The 15020-nt window shown below is 39.9% G+C and overlaps 1 protein-coding gene across 1 annotated transcript in view; it reads left to right on the forward strand.

The window, feature by feature from the left end:
* Positions 1 to 11975: 11975 nt before the first annotated feature.
* Positions 11976 to 15020, forward strand: part of lrp1bb (low density lipoprotein receptor-related protein 1Bb) — a gene marked incomplete at its 5' end in the record, with an annotated part of 288348 nt that continues 285303 nt past the window's right edge. The window contains one exon of the mRNA XM_042319665.1: positions 11976 to 12120. Coding sequence (XP_042175599.1) covers positions 11976 to 12120 — 145 coding nt within the window. The remainder of the gene's footprint in view (positions 12121 to 15020) is intronic.

The raw sequence follows: 15020 nt of genomic DNA on the forward strand, positions 1-15020 counted from the left end.
AATGCAATAGTAAAGAAGGCTCCACTAAAAGTTTTGCAATTATGCTGCGGGATTTAGAGGTAATTTGTGGTTTAGTACGGTACCCTGCATCACTACTTCATTGTTCCAGACCATCGCAAGGGGGAGTTAGAGCACTGATTATGCTTTTGGGTCCCGAAGGCGCTACTGTGTCTAACTGACAATGAATGGGCGACATAAACCTAAATAGAAACTGATAATTGTACACAACTTCAGTATTACTGACTAAAAATGTTGTTACACTAAGGTTTTTATTCTAAGAGAAACTTATTTTGCTCTTTCAGTAGTACTGTAGCCTACTACCGACCATTCACGTTGTACAGCTCCTGAGTAGCACAGTGGTCTAAAACACTGTGTTGCTACAGGTGCTGGTTCAATACCTGTGCCAGCCTCAACTGGGAGGCCCATGAGATGACTGTAGGTTTTTGGTTTCTCTCCCTCTAAAAACATAAATAAATCATTCTAAATAACAAACTGGCTTTATTTACAAATTAGTAACAATGTCTCACCCCATGTTCAAGAATGGTATTTTTCTCGCTCATTTTACATTATTTTAATAAAAAATCATCCCCAAAATAGTGTTATTTTTTAAACAAAGTGATTATTTTTATTATTATTATTATTCATTTAGAATTATATAAAAGCCCCTTGGATATTCTCATAGATATATTATTAACCCTGTTATTAGCAGGACAATATATATTGGTAATGGCTCCGATGTGGCGCACAATGAGATTTCCTTGCAGTTCTCCACCTGTATCCACTGAAATAGTGGTGGGTGCGCAAGTTTCAAGGCACAAGGGCAGGGGATACGGGTCATGTTGTACACCGCCGTTATGGCTATTAGCAGGTAGCTGGACAATAGACTTGCCTACAAGGAGGGTAGGGAGATAATTCTATTGTCAAATGTATTTCTTAGTTAAGTTGGCTGTATCACAACCGGCCGTGATTGGTTGCAATTTCTGTTTAACCGACTAGAAAAGACTAAACTAATAATACAACAAAAAGTATTATTATTATTATTATGTATCACATCCGACCGTGATTGGGAGTCCCATAGGGCGGTGCACAATTAGCCCAGCGTTTCTCTCCCTCTAAAAAGGGAAATAAATGTTTTGGCCTTTACAAATATTATTTTGGCCTTTATTCAGATTACAATCACTCACTTTAGTTTAAAAAAAAAAAGAAATAACCTCCAAAATATCGTTATATATTATTAAGTTAATGGCACAGTCATATAGCCCGGCACCTTCATAAAGCTGTGACTCACTCATTCATGGCTTTGGATCAAAATAAATAAGTACCAACATTCTTTCTGATTGTCTTTAATAAAGAAATGTTTTGGTTATCCTGACCTGGCCCCCATGTACAGTATGATAATAATCCATTATGGGCTGGTTGCAGGACAATATACCTTTACCAACACCTCTCTGTATTTTGATACATTGTGGATGGGTCCTGCTGATTGGCACAGCGGTCTAAGCTACTGCATTGCAGTACAAAATGATGCACAGATGCAGGTTCGATACCCGTGCCAGGTCTTATTTATTTAAAGAGCATATTAAAGTTCGAAGCAATAGGATGTGAAGGAATAGCCTACCCGCTGTGGTGAACTATTTTAGCACCATTCCGTGCTGCTCTGAGACAAGCATGGGGACTGAGATGTTTATGAATTAATTTATTATTAATTTACAATTATACAATTAGGGTGTGAGAATGTTATGCTGTTAGTACTGTAGCCTATTCCCGACCGTCACATTGTACATGTCACATTCTGACCTTAGTTCCTTTATTATGTCTTTGTGTTAGTTTGGTCAGGGCGTGAGTTGGGGTGGGTAGTCTATGTTCTTTTTTATATGTAGTATTTATGTGTTTGGCCTGGTATGGTTCTCCATCAGAGGCAGGTGTCGTTCGTTGTCTCTGATTGAGAATCATACTTAGGTAGCCTGTTTTCCCCATTTTAGTGGTGGGTGATTGTTTTCTGTCTCTATGTCTTCACCAGACAGAACTGTTTAGTTTTCATTCGTTCGCCTTGTTTTTTTTTTTTGTGTCCAGTGTTAATAAATCTCAACATGGACACGTACCATGCTGTATATTGGTCCGATCCTTCATACTCCTCGTCAGAGGAAGACAAATCGCGTTACAGTTCAGCTCCATATTTTCCATTCCATCCTAACGGAAACCCTGAGGGTTTTTCGTTTTTCTTGGATAGAATCACCATAATATTAAGCAAATTAATTAAGCAACATTTCTTAAAATCAGTCCCTTATACTATGTTCTTACAAAACAAGGTTTTAAATTCACTAGTACAGCCACTATTGAAGGCTATAAAATGCTTCTCAAAGATTCCCTCTGGTGGTAAAACTAGTAATAACTAGCTTTAATGGTTACAATGGCTGACACTTAAATAATGTGCCATAGAATTCTGCGGCACCATGCAAGCTTTTCTGCAGTACGCTGCAACTTTAAAAGGATGAACCACTGTATTTTCACAGTGAAACACCACTATTCTGACTATTAATCATTCTTAAACAGTGAGTAAAATAACTTATTTAGCTACTGTATCTCAAAAAAATCGTAGCCTGCATGATTTCATCCATGCAAACTTATCTGTCATGGCCACAATGATGGCCTTCCCCAAACCATAGCCCCCTAGGTACGGTACTGCATTGTATAGCCTACAAACACCGCTTCCAGCTGCCCCCTGCTGCAGGATTGGGTCATATTACAATCGAACATCTGTATCAGGCCTCCTTACCCACATCTCATCTAAAACCCAAATCTCATCCCCTGGTTTGCATCTGCAGGGCTAATAGGACCCTCTTCCTGTTCTTTTCAAAGCTTTTTAAACAGAAAAACCCAGAAAATTTTACAGGAAGTGCAAATGGAGCCAAATGAGTTTAGCTTCAGGCTCAGAAAAATGCTTTTGTACTGTATCAGTCTTGTTTAACAAGTCTCAAGTTTTGCCTATCATTTCCTTATCTGACTTTAGCTGGAGGGTAGAGGCTGGTGCAGAGGCTGCACACACACATACACACACGCATGGTTATGAATGCACGCACGCACGCACACACACAAGCACACAAACACAATATTACAGTTTATGTAATGGCTAGGTTTTGAGCTATAATTACAGTACTATAGCATAGTGAGATAGCTCTGCTTCAATTTAAAGCCTTTGCCAAGACCTTTACAGAGTCAAGGTTCTCCAGCTTTAAACACATATCTTTAACCTTCTATTGGCAATTACATAGGCTTTGTATAGCACTTTTCCACAAATGGCATAGGCAAACAGTGGCACAGCAACACAACATTTGGCTAAGTGTAAGAAGAGTAAGAAATATTGATGTGTCCATGTTTAGAGTCATAGCTGCTAAACCTGTTGGATGTAGAAGTTTCCTGATTTTTATATGTATATTGCATCAAGGTATAATACTGTGGAAGTCTTAAATAATGACTTGTTGATTGTAAACTCTCAAGCTACTCAGTGCTGGTCCCTGAGGACAATGTGATCTGCTGTTTTTTCTAGTATCTCAGTGGTGTATTGATTAATCAAAGACTATGTATTTCAATCAGCAACTAGCTTTCCTAATAATGAGTCCAAACTCCCAATTAAACAGTGAAACCACAGCAGGGTTGTCTTTGACCAGATTAGCATCCCGCCGAGCCTTAGCCTACCTTTCTCTGTAATAGGATTTACAGGGTACATAGGATTTATTTATTTATATATCAACAGTTTTCAGAATGCAAGGTATAAAACCACAAGCTGCGTGATCTTTTGTAAGTAACTAAGCAATTTGAAATGCAGATGTAACAATGAATTGGCACTTTGTATTCACCCATGATCATCTCCTCCCACACATGGTACTGTGTGGCTCAGTTGGTAGAGCATGGTACTTACTCCTCCAGGGTTGTGGGTTTGCCACCCATACATAAATTGTATGCACACATGACTGTAAGTCGCTTTGGATAAAAGTGTCTGCTAAATGGCATATTATTATTATTAAATATCAAACAAAGCAGGCTGCTTCTCTTCTCATCTAGCGGTTATATATTAAATCCGCTGGTGGCTGTATTTTTTCAATGTTATGTTCAAATCTCAATTTACCACAATTATGAGGCTGAATCTGAAGTGTAATAGGACAGGGTTATGTTTTTAGAAACGGAGGAGACGTGCTCCCTGTTTTCTAATGAAATGAAACTAATCAAATCTGCTAAAGCTGCCTTCCAGCTGTGAGCCTGGGCTCTGCTCACCGAGGGGAAAACAGGAAACTTTACTTTCACTTTTGTGGAGCAAATATATCTTAATCAGAGGTATCTGTGGTGATACTGTAGCCAGCCAGCAGCAACGATACACAGCTATATCACATTGGTGAGAAGGAAGGGGTTTAGTAGGAAGATTTTTTATATTTGTTTGCTTACTGATTTCCTGGCTGCTGTTTCTCTTTTGGGTATCAGCCCAAAATGCATATCTATAGAAATCCAATCAGCAACAAAACTGACTGATCAATCAATCAAATCAATATGTTTTAGTTTTGTATTTATTTCTATTGGATCAGGAATCCATGTCTCAAAAAACCTTTTCTATTCTGTCAATCCTGTGAACATGAGAAATCCACCTGGTTTCAGCTTGCTGTTATTCCCTCCTCAGTAATAAGAGTAACAATCTACCTCTCCTGTACAGTTTGTCATCTAGACATCTTCACATCCATATAGGTGCTATGTACAGATGTAGGATCTTAATTTGAGCCAGTTTGCTACAACAGGAAATGTGAATTATTACGTGGGTTATAATGAATGGACATTTTTGTAGGGGTTGATACATTTTTTACTAAGGGAAAATCAAATGTGAAATTTCAATGTGGAAATACTTTTAAAACCTCAAATACACTACATGTTTTGCATTTCCTGCATTGCAGGACAGTTCTCCTGAAACAGGGAGATTAAATTAAGATTCTACATCTGTATATCTTCCTGCGCTTTGAACGCACCATATGCAGTTGCAGAATACAATATAAATGTAGTGTTATAGACATTACTCACAGGGCATCAATGACTATTTGATGCACTTCCCGGTCATAAACATATACTTTAAACAAATTAACTCCCCTATTTTGATTGACTGTTTATTTACTATGTGGTAGAGTGTAGTATTTCAGTTTGACAGTGTAGCCTAACCACAATATTCATACATCTTGAATATAAGATACATGGTTTTCAAAGGTAGCTCAGTTTCTTCACGATCTTATATCCTTCTCGATCTATGCACTATATATGAGTGGCTTAACCCTTATGTTTCCTTTGTCACCTACACAGAGACATGTTGCCTAGCAAAGTGGAGTTGATGGGTAATGGATAGCTCTGTGCAGACCACGGCAGAGGTGATCCATCCCATCATTCATAGTAACAGCTCTCACTCTACAACACAGACGATGGATGCTCTTAATCTAGTATACAGAGCCCAGGACCCTGACACACACAGACACCACCAACCCCCTGCCCCCATTATAACAAGATGAGCCCCAATAGAACCTTGACTGGCAGTTCACCCTCCGGCTTGAAAAAGATCTGGTGTCCTTAATCACCCATGACTCTCTCTGATTGGTCATCGTGACGTAGTTAGGAACATAAATCCTCTACAGGACCCAGGTAAAATGGAGGTCTCTGATAAGACGCAGTGATTGGAATAGAGCCATATGATTATTGACCACCACATGTACTGTATGTAACTAACTGCACATTGTCATGCATACACATTTTGGCTGTGCTGCTGCCTACCTCTATACAGAATAGGTACTTTGAATGTATTATGTGTTGTGTTGCATATAAAGAATTGTTATGAATGAATTGGGAGCGGTGACCTGGCTTATAGAGGCTTTCATTGCATCTTAAGTGTTGGGGGACAGTGATCTGTTTTACAGAGACTTGAATCTTGTTCAGGGAGCTCAACCTGAAGGAACATTTGCTAAATGTCGTTTTTACCCCGCCAATGTTAAGTGTTTGCCAGATAATACTGTCGTTGATCTTTCACTTGCCAAATAACAATTACTACTGCTATGATTCAATAACCCATGAGATACTGTACTTCCGCTGTGAGGCGCATTGTGCTATAATGCTTTGTCCTGCATGTGGAGCCGAAAGGGCAGCAAAGGACCACAAGGCTTAAGATAATTCTCATGAATCATTCAATGTTTACTCTGTGGAATTACACCAAGGAGCAAGGAGGCTATTCCAGCAGTCATTCTGTTCTGAAACTTTTTCTACTGGTTGTTCCCTGTGATAATGTCTGACATGGCCCTGCTGTTACAGAAAAAAGAAGAGTGACCCTTCTCAGCATTGAAGGTCAGGCTGTGTCTAATGAAGGCCCTGTTGTCCTTTCCCATTGATTTCTGGCCAAGTTCCATTAGGATGCAGAGATGCTGCTGCTCCATGTTGCCATGGGGGGGAAGGCCTCCTGGCAGAGTCTGACTGGCCTCCGGCTAAGAGAGCTTGATGGAATTTGTAATTTGTCATTTCCTTCTCTCCTTTGTACGTCATTATTTTATCTCACCCAAACCAGTATACTAACTGGAGTTGGCTATGCCATGCAGTCACTTTAAATACCCTTATATGCATGATTTCTTGGACAGAGGGAAATGGACAAATTCTTGTTTCAATGCTGATGACATTCACATAGTTCCGGGTGGAAGCCAGAGAGATGACTGACATTCTAAAGTCATTTATTACAAAGAGCAAAGTAATGGTGCCTTCACGTCTTCATATTCCTGATCAGAGTCGACGTGGATGGCATTTGGGTTCTAAATACCACATGGCGGGTGTCACCGTGACAGATAAGCTTGTGATAAAGATTCATTAAAGTGGTAGCAACGGGCAGCAGAATTGAGATGCATGGCCTTGGCTCTGCATTGGGATTCATGGCAGACATGATATGAAGATTAGGACAGGGCTTGAACACGTCCATGCTGTGATGTGGTTATATTCGGAATAACCTGTTCAGTTTGACAACGAGCTCCTCTGATCTGTAATGTATATGACCCATAGCTGGCCAGGAAGAGGAGTCGGCGCTGACGTTCAGTACAGTTATGTTGTTGCATATAGTGTGTGTGTGTACACGTGTGTGTGTGTGTTTAGTTACTTTTGTCCTCAAATGGCCTTCAGTGCCATTTGCCAGTTGAGTATTCATTGTAATGTCAATTCCACAGCCACACACAATGTATAGGGGTACATTGTGGAGTGGTTATGTCCTAGGAGCAAATTGACCTGCAAAGTGTAATAACACTGAGCAAAGACAAATATAAATCTTAAAAATATAAGGTTTTCAATAATGCAGTTTAATTAACCAATCTCTCCAGCAGTGTGATGTTGCAGAGGTCTATTCCATTGTCTGTACAGTATCTTTAGTCCCTACGTAGGGATATATTATGGTGGAGATTTGTCCATGGTCGGTAAGGATGGAGGAAGGATGCGGGGAGGGAACACTGAATGACAGTTTAATAAGGGCAATGAGGGTCAAGTGATGTGTGTTGTATTAGAGGGCCTGCTCTTGACCAGCCAATTGTTGGCTGTTCACATGTCAAGCAGTTAGACCTTTTCTCAGCCCGTTCCATGGGGTGGGCCTTTATTGCGTTTCGAGATTTAATTAAATTGGATAGGAATTTCACCGTAATTGTCATCTTATTGGTTTGCGATACAGCACCAAAGTCAGCTCTGGAATGAATACTGGTAGGATTATAATTAATGAAGCACAGTTATGTATCTATATGGTGAATGTACAGTACGGTATCTAGAGATGAATCATCCTACTGAACCTAGATATAATTTAACTTCGAAAAGAAATAGTCTGTTATTTATTCTCTGTAGCCTGCATGGTCTTCCAGTTCTAAGCCATTCTGAAAGCCATTTTTACTTTTTCTCTTCTTGTCTCCAAAATGATACATTCTGTTCTGCTCTCTGAAATCTGCCGTATTTCAAAGGGCTCAATGTCTTTAATGAGCAGTGGTGTTCTGCCTGTTGTAACGGAAAAAGGGTGTCAGGAATGAAGCTTGTGATAATGTGCCCGACCAGGCTCCACTAAACGTTTACCACTGTTATGGTAATATCCATGTTTTTCAACCTCACTCACCGACCGACCAAAGCCTGCAGCACTGCCATTTTGTTGTGCTGTTTGTTCTGTTATCCTTCCGCCACTCAAAATTATCTTCAAATAACCATAATGTTTAGTGATACAATGTCTGTGTTGGTGGTAGGAGTCTTTATGTTTCTTTTTAATGCAAATGCAGTTGTAGTCCTATTTATTTTACTGGGGATCGACGACACAGTCCCCCCCCCCCCTCCGCTAATATAATATTTTCCCTTTCTATTTCATTCTAAAACGATCCGGGCTGCAAAACTGCAGTGGCTGCAAACATTGACAGACAAGTAGTAAAGGCTATTGAATCTGAGAGGGGAGATAAATTGACATGAGAGGTCATCCAAATGACTCAAATGTGGCCCTTTACCTTTCAAGGCAGGCAGGCAGGCCAGCATGAAAGCAGGTAGACACATCAATGGAAACTCGGGCTGCTCTGAGGTCCAGAGGCCCTCTCTCTCTTTCATAGCTCCTGCTACCTACCGGGAGAGTAAATGGCCTCTCAGTCACCACCAGCCTCTATCAGTTCCCTCTCAGTCACCACCAGCTCTCTCCCTGCCTTCAATGGGAATCATTTCAGCTTCAAAGGTACTAGACACATCCATAGAGACTTCTGAGAAGAAAAACATCAGGCACACTGGTCCATCCCCATACACCCAAGCTATTGATATCTTATAGCCCTTAGCTCTCTTATTGATACCTTATAACCCTTAGCTCTCTTATTGATACCTTATAACCCTTAGCTCTCTTATTGATACCTTATAACCCTTAGCTCTCTTATTGATACCTTATAACCCTTAGCTCTCTTATTGATACCTTATAACCCTTAGCTCTCTTATTGATACCTTATAACCCTTAGCTCTCTTATTGATACCTTATAACCCTTAGCTCTCTTATTGATACCTTATAACCCTTAGCTCTCTTATTGATACCTTATAACCCTTAGCTCTCTTATTGATATCTTATAGCCCTTAGCTCTCTTATTGATATCTTATAGCCCTTAGCTCTCTTATTGATACCTTATAACCCTTAGCTCTCTTATTGATACCTTATAACCCTTACCAATCTTATTGATACCTTATAACCCTTACCTATCTTATTGATACCGTATACCCTTATGCTCTTATGTTGTCAGTAAAGGTCGATAACCCTTTTTGTTTACTCATTCTACATACCAAAAGTCACAGAGCACCGATTAGGCAAATGCAAGCAATTTATTGTATTGACAAAAGTGTATGTACAAGACAGTAATCTTTGTAAAAGCAGCTGTCATCACACATATACTATTCACCTGTATTTTGTGGAATATCATTACCTGATGTGTAACCACTATGCTGGAGCTCATAAAGAAAAATACATGCCTTAATCTGGCACAAACCATTTACACCTTCAAACAATAGGCCTAAATTCTTAATGAACAGTGATGATCACGCTTGAAAGGTAATACTATTACACATTTTACATATCAATTGCCAATCATTCTCACACTTGTAAAAAAAAAAATCCTTATTAGCATAAACATTTGCGTTTACAATAAACTTTGAAAGCTCCCTAAAGCAGATGAAACCAAATTATGTAACCCCCCCCAAGGCTGTGGCATTTGTTGTTTTTCATGATAGCATAATGTTTGAAGTTATTAGTGATAGCATAGTTATAGGTTAGCAATAGTTAATAACATTTGAAGCAAACAATTCATACTTTGCGTGTGTAGAGAAATGGCAAAAATTTGTACCAGCTGTGAAACATTACCCCATTTCCTCGCTCCTGTAAAATGAACCAAAGCTATGACAATGAGCTAGCTATGCAATGCTGTCACCCTTGAGGGGACACTTTTAATAAGCCTCTGGTAACAGAAACCATTGCACAATAACGAGCTAAGTACACTACATTGTTTTCTCCCATCTATCTACTGTACCTGGTAATATGACTCATTTTATAAGCTTATCTCACATTTTATAATGTGAGACAACACCTTGTTAGCATTTTAAAATGCAATTACATACTGTAAACAACCTAGTCTCTCAGTATAGGACACACCACACAGTCATTGACACACACACACACACACACACACACACTATTATACATTTATTTATTTTATTAACATTTTGTTTTATCATACTCACTGGGATTTTTTTTATATACATATTTTTTTTAACTAGGCAAATCAGTTAAGAACAAATTATTACTAACAATGACAGCCTAACCATGGAACAGTGCATTGTTCAGTGGTAGAACAACAGATTTTTAACTTGTCAGCTTGGGGATTTGATCCAGGAACCTTTTGGTTACTGGCACAATACTCTAATCACTAGACTACCTGCCACCCCAATAGGAATAGCTCTCTTAACATTCGTCTTTGTATTTAAAGATCTAGATCTTGCAATAGTCCAATGCAATTTATTCGTAATCATAATCTTCAATAGACTATTTTTTTTCCCTACCTACATGAATTTGAGTCAAGAAGAACTCAGTTTGCAATATCATCAACATGCTCCATCTTTAAAATAATCACCTTTTCAAACATAAAAGCTTTCAATGTTTAAAAAAAAGACCTTGAACCAAACTGTGGAGGATTTCAGATAGATAGCAGCGGTGGAATTAGATTGAAGAAAAAAGGGGGGCGATTAGATGGTTGACCTTTTCATATTCCTCCGCCGGTACTGAATTTGCTTGAGGGCACTATAGGGCCTAGTGCAGTGGTGCATTGAATTATCACCACCACTCATGTGCTGCCACTCATGTACACACACACACACATTCCATAATAGCGTTAGGAATACAGTGTGTATGAGAGAGAGAGAGAGAGAGAGAGAGAGAGAGAGAGAGAGAGAGAGAGAGATGCTTGTACGCCTGAGTGTTTGAGGATTAAAACTTTGAAACAAATGATTGGTTCTCTTCAGGATGGAGAGGAGGAGGAGAGGAGCTAGTTGTGGGCAACAAGGTGGTGTCGAATCTTTAGCAGAGCATGTGTCATTCTGTTGAAAGATCACACAGTGGCTGACAGCTCCCGGCAGGGAAACATGTCAACATGCTGACAGATGCCCCGCTATTGGAAGGTTGGGATGACTTTTTAGTTGACCAGGCTTTCACCTTGGTGAAGTAAAAAGTACAAAACGTAAGGGAGTTGACAGATAAGAAACAAGACTTGTAGAGACTGTTTTGTAGTGGCTTGACAAAAGGCGAAGGATGTTACGTCTTTGTCGAGAGAAAAAGGTTGAGTCACAGACAGTGCCAACACCACTTGTGTGTCTGTTTCTTGTCTTTTTGGCATTGGCTTTTTGGCAAACAAGTAATTGATAATTGTCTCGTCGTGTCCTAATGATACATTATGAAAGAGCTCTGTACTGCAGACAGTGTTAGAAAAAATTTACCACAGAACCTTGTGATCTACATAATATAAAGTCATCACCAGCACAAAGTAGTGGTATTTTATATCTGTCAAATTTAAACAAGTGTGTGTCTACAGAGAGAAGAGTTTGTATGGATAAGCATACCCAGGAAATGGCTTAGTCACAACAATTGTCTACTTATTGTGACAGTGATTGAATAGAACAAACTGTATTGATCCACAGAGAGGGGCATTGGGTAAAGAAGACAATATCCATAGTTACATCTACATCTGCATAACATGAATAATGCAATTATCACACATATGATCAACCTATTCATTCCCTCAACTCATTTCATTCCAAAATATTTTATAACCGCCTCAAGGTAAATACACAGTCACTGCAACCTTTAGGCGTTCATGCCAGTTGACTACTACAGGTACATGTTTTGATTGAAACATGCAAACCATCCATCCCATCCATGACATCTCCTCTCTCCATTCTCTCTCCTCCATCCAGAGCCCATACTGTGTGATGTGGGGGAGTTTCACTGCTATGATGAGGTGACTTGCATCCCCGAGGGCTGGCTCTGTGATGGGGAGCCTGACTGTCCAGACGCCTCGGACGAAACCTCGGACAGATGTAAGTTACTAATTCACACGTTCATCCATGCACCCATTCACCAAACACTTCAATCCAGAAAGATGTAATCCAATAATTTACTCATCAATTTATGCACTCATTCACCCATTCACTATACAGTTCATTCCCGCCTACAAGGTAACCATATTATTTCACATTCTGTGATTTCTTATTCCATGCTTTATCCTTCCTCTAACTGAACATATTCTTTATTATTTCTGTACATTTTGAAATGCGTATTGCATCATCCTAATATCAATTTTAGATCTTTAAAATGATACTAGTACTCATTTCATGATATTATCAAATGTGACCAGCTAAGAAATCACTGTAGCCAAGTTTACAATTCCCTCCACAATCTTATATATTGATAGCGAAGACCTTTCCCATTGAACTCCCATTTGTGAGAAGATGGTACAATATTGTCCTAAAACGTAGCGTATATCCAAGGTTGCAGCGGGCCAAGTCTCCTCTCACCAGGTATTCCATTATCATTTAGATTAACCGTGTTGGCTCCATTTTATTTACTAAGCCTGTGGAGAGAAACCCTGAATATTCATCATGGGAATTTGTCGCAGCTTATTATCATGGATTATGTATTGATAAAAAAAGGAATTAGATCAGCTTTGAGCCCCGCAAAGAGAAGCACAGTGAAATTAAACCTTGTTTATAGGCTACCAGCACTGTGGCTCCAATAACCTAGTGCTCTGGTTCTAATACCTAACTGCAGATGAATGGCAGACAGACATTCGGTGTGGTGTGTGTGTGTGGTCTCTTACACAAAGTACAGCCTTTGTAAGGATATATTTTATGTGTTATTAGTTTAGGCACCATGCAATACTTTATTAGTGCTTTGTGTTGAATGGAGTATAATTGATGGCTGTTTCTTATCCAACCGAAGATGGGGGTCTGTGTTTTATGATATGTTTCAGGATGTGTTTCTTGGGACCTGAGTTTTCCCAGTTGCACTCTCCTTGCAGTAGTTGTGTCCCTCCCTGCATCTTCCAGGGAATGGTCATGTCATGGTACCATTTGCTAGTCCCAGGCTCTGACTCAGTGGAGTGTAATCACCACATGGGAGAGCAGCCTTGCATTCCATTACCCTGAGACACACACACACACACCTTGCATTCCATTTACCTAAGACTGTAGTAGGGCACTGGTTTAGATGCTCAGCCATGGCATGGCTTACCCTGCAGGGACCAGACAGCTGATGCTCGCTACCGTTACCATTCTGCACCGGGGAAACTGGGCAAGAGGACACTCTCCTGAGATGGCTGAACGCCAGTGAATTGTAAAGTGGCCATTCCGGAGGTCTCAGAGTTAAGCAGACAGTCTCGACAGAGGTAATAAAGGGTTCAAATAAAACAGTGTTTGGGAGACATATCCTTCTGTGGGCCCTGTGGTGGCTAGGGCTACTGTTCTAGAACCACATAAGCGTGTATATGCTGACTACTGGTTAATGACTGCATACACTGAGTGTACAAAACATTATGAACACCTGCTATTTCCATGACATAGACTGACCAAGTGGATCCAGGTTGAAAGCTATTGTCCCTTATTGATGCCACTTGTTAAATACACTTCAATCAGTGTAGATTAGGGTGGTTGAATATCTTCCCTGTAATTTACAAAAGTTCCATCCTGAAAATAAATCACTTTTCTTCTGGGTAACCCGGTATTTCCTGCCAGAACCGGGTCATTCAAAAGCATTATAAAGCAGAAACATGTCTGGATTTGATTAGAGCTTTGATCAGCATGAACATTCAAACATGATGCTACCTGAGCCTGATTAAATACATTTTATAAGCACGACATTAACGATATTTAATGAGCCCAAGACCAAAAAAGCCGAATGATTGTACTGATTATATATGATATAGGCTATTGCACGTTACACACAACAGAAACACATAACAACCTATAGAGGTAGCTAGCTATATGCTCTTTTGGGTAAATAAATGTAACTACTGTACAGTAGATCCAGTAGGCTAATATTTTTGAGTGTGAACTGTATTACTGTACTGTTTTGTATTACACTGTATTATGTGGACTGGATTTAAAGATTTACGGATCATTCAAACTATGATATAGCAGAAGAGAACATGCAATTTATGTAAAGCGCATGCGCCCTACAATGTTACAAGTACATGCTAGCGAATTTGATTACAATTTTCAAATGTATTAGGGCCTATTTGTATAATTAGTACGCTGACAAATGCAGTTGAATTTGGAAGTTTACATACACCTTAGTTAAATACATTGAAACTCAGTTTTTCACAATTCCTAACATTCAATTCTAGTAAAAATTCCCTGTCTTAGGTCAGTTAGGGTCACCACTGTCACGTTCTGACCATAGTTCTGTTATTTTATCTTTGTTTTAGTATGGTCAGGGCGTGAATTGGGTGGGCAAGGCTGGAGAATATCGCCTCCCCAAGGCTGAGCTGGAGGCAGCGAAAGCTGAGAGGCGGTGGTATGAGGTGGTAGCACGGCGGCGCGGCGTCTCCCGTCTGTCCTGAGCTGCCAGAGTCTCCCATCTGTCCTGAGCTGCCAGTCAGCCAGGAGCTGCCAGAGCCGTCAGTCAGCCAGGAGCTGCCATGCTGCGTTTTGGTCCTCCGATCCTTCTCGCTTCTCCTCTTCCTCTTCTTCGGCTTGCAAGTCTCCACCTTTTTCCTCAAAACATAACGATGGTCATCATCAGACCAGAGGACATTCCTCCAAAAAGTACGATCTTTGTCCCCATGTGCATTTGCAAACTGTAGTCTGGATTTTTTATGGCGGTTTTGGAGCAGTGGCTTCTTCCTTACTGTGCGGCCTATCAGGTTATGTCAATATAGGACTCGTTTTACTGTGAATATAGATACTTTTGTACCTATTTAATCCAGCAAGTGACTAGTGAT

This window comes from Oncorhynchus tshawytscha, linkage group LG03 (genome assembly GCF_018296145.1).
Source record: "Oncorhynchus tshawytscha isolate Ot180627B linkage group LG03, Otsh_v2.0, whole genome shotgun sequence".
NCBI classification, from domain to species: Eukaryota; Metazoa; Chordata; class Actinopteri; order Salmoniformes; family Salmonidae; genus Oncorhynchus; species Oncorhynchus tshawytscha.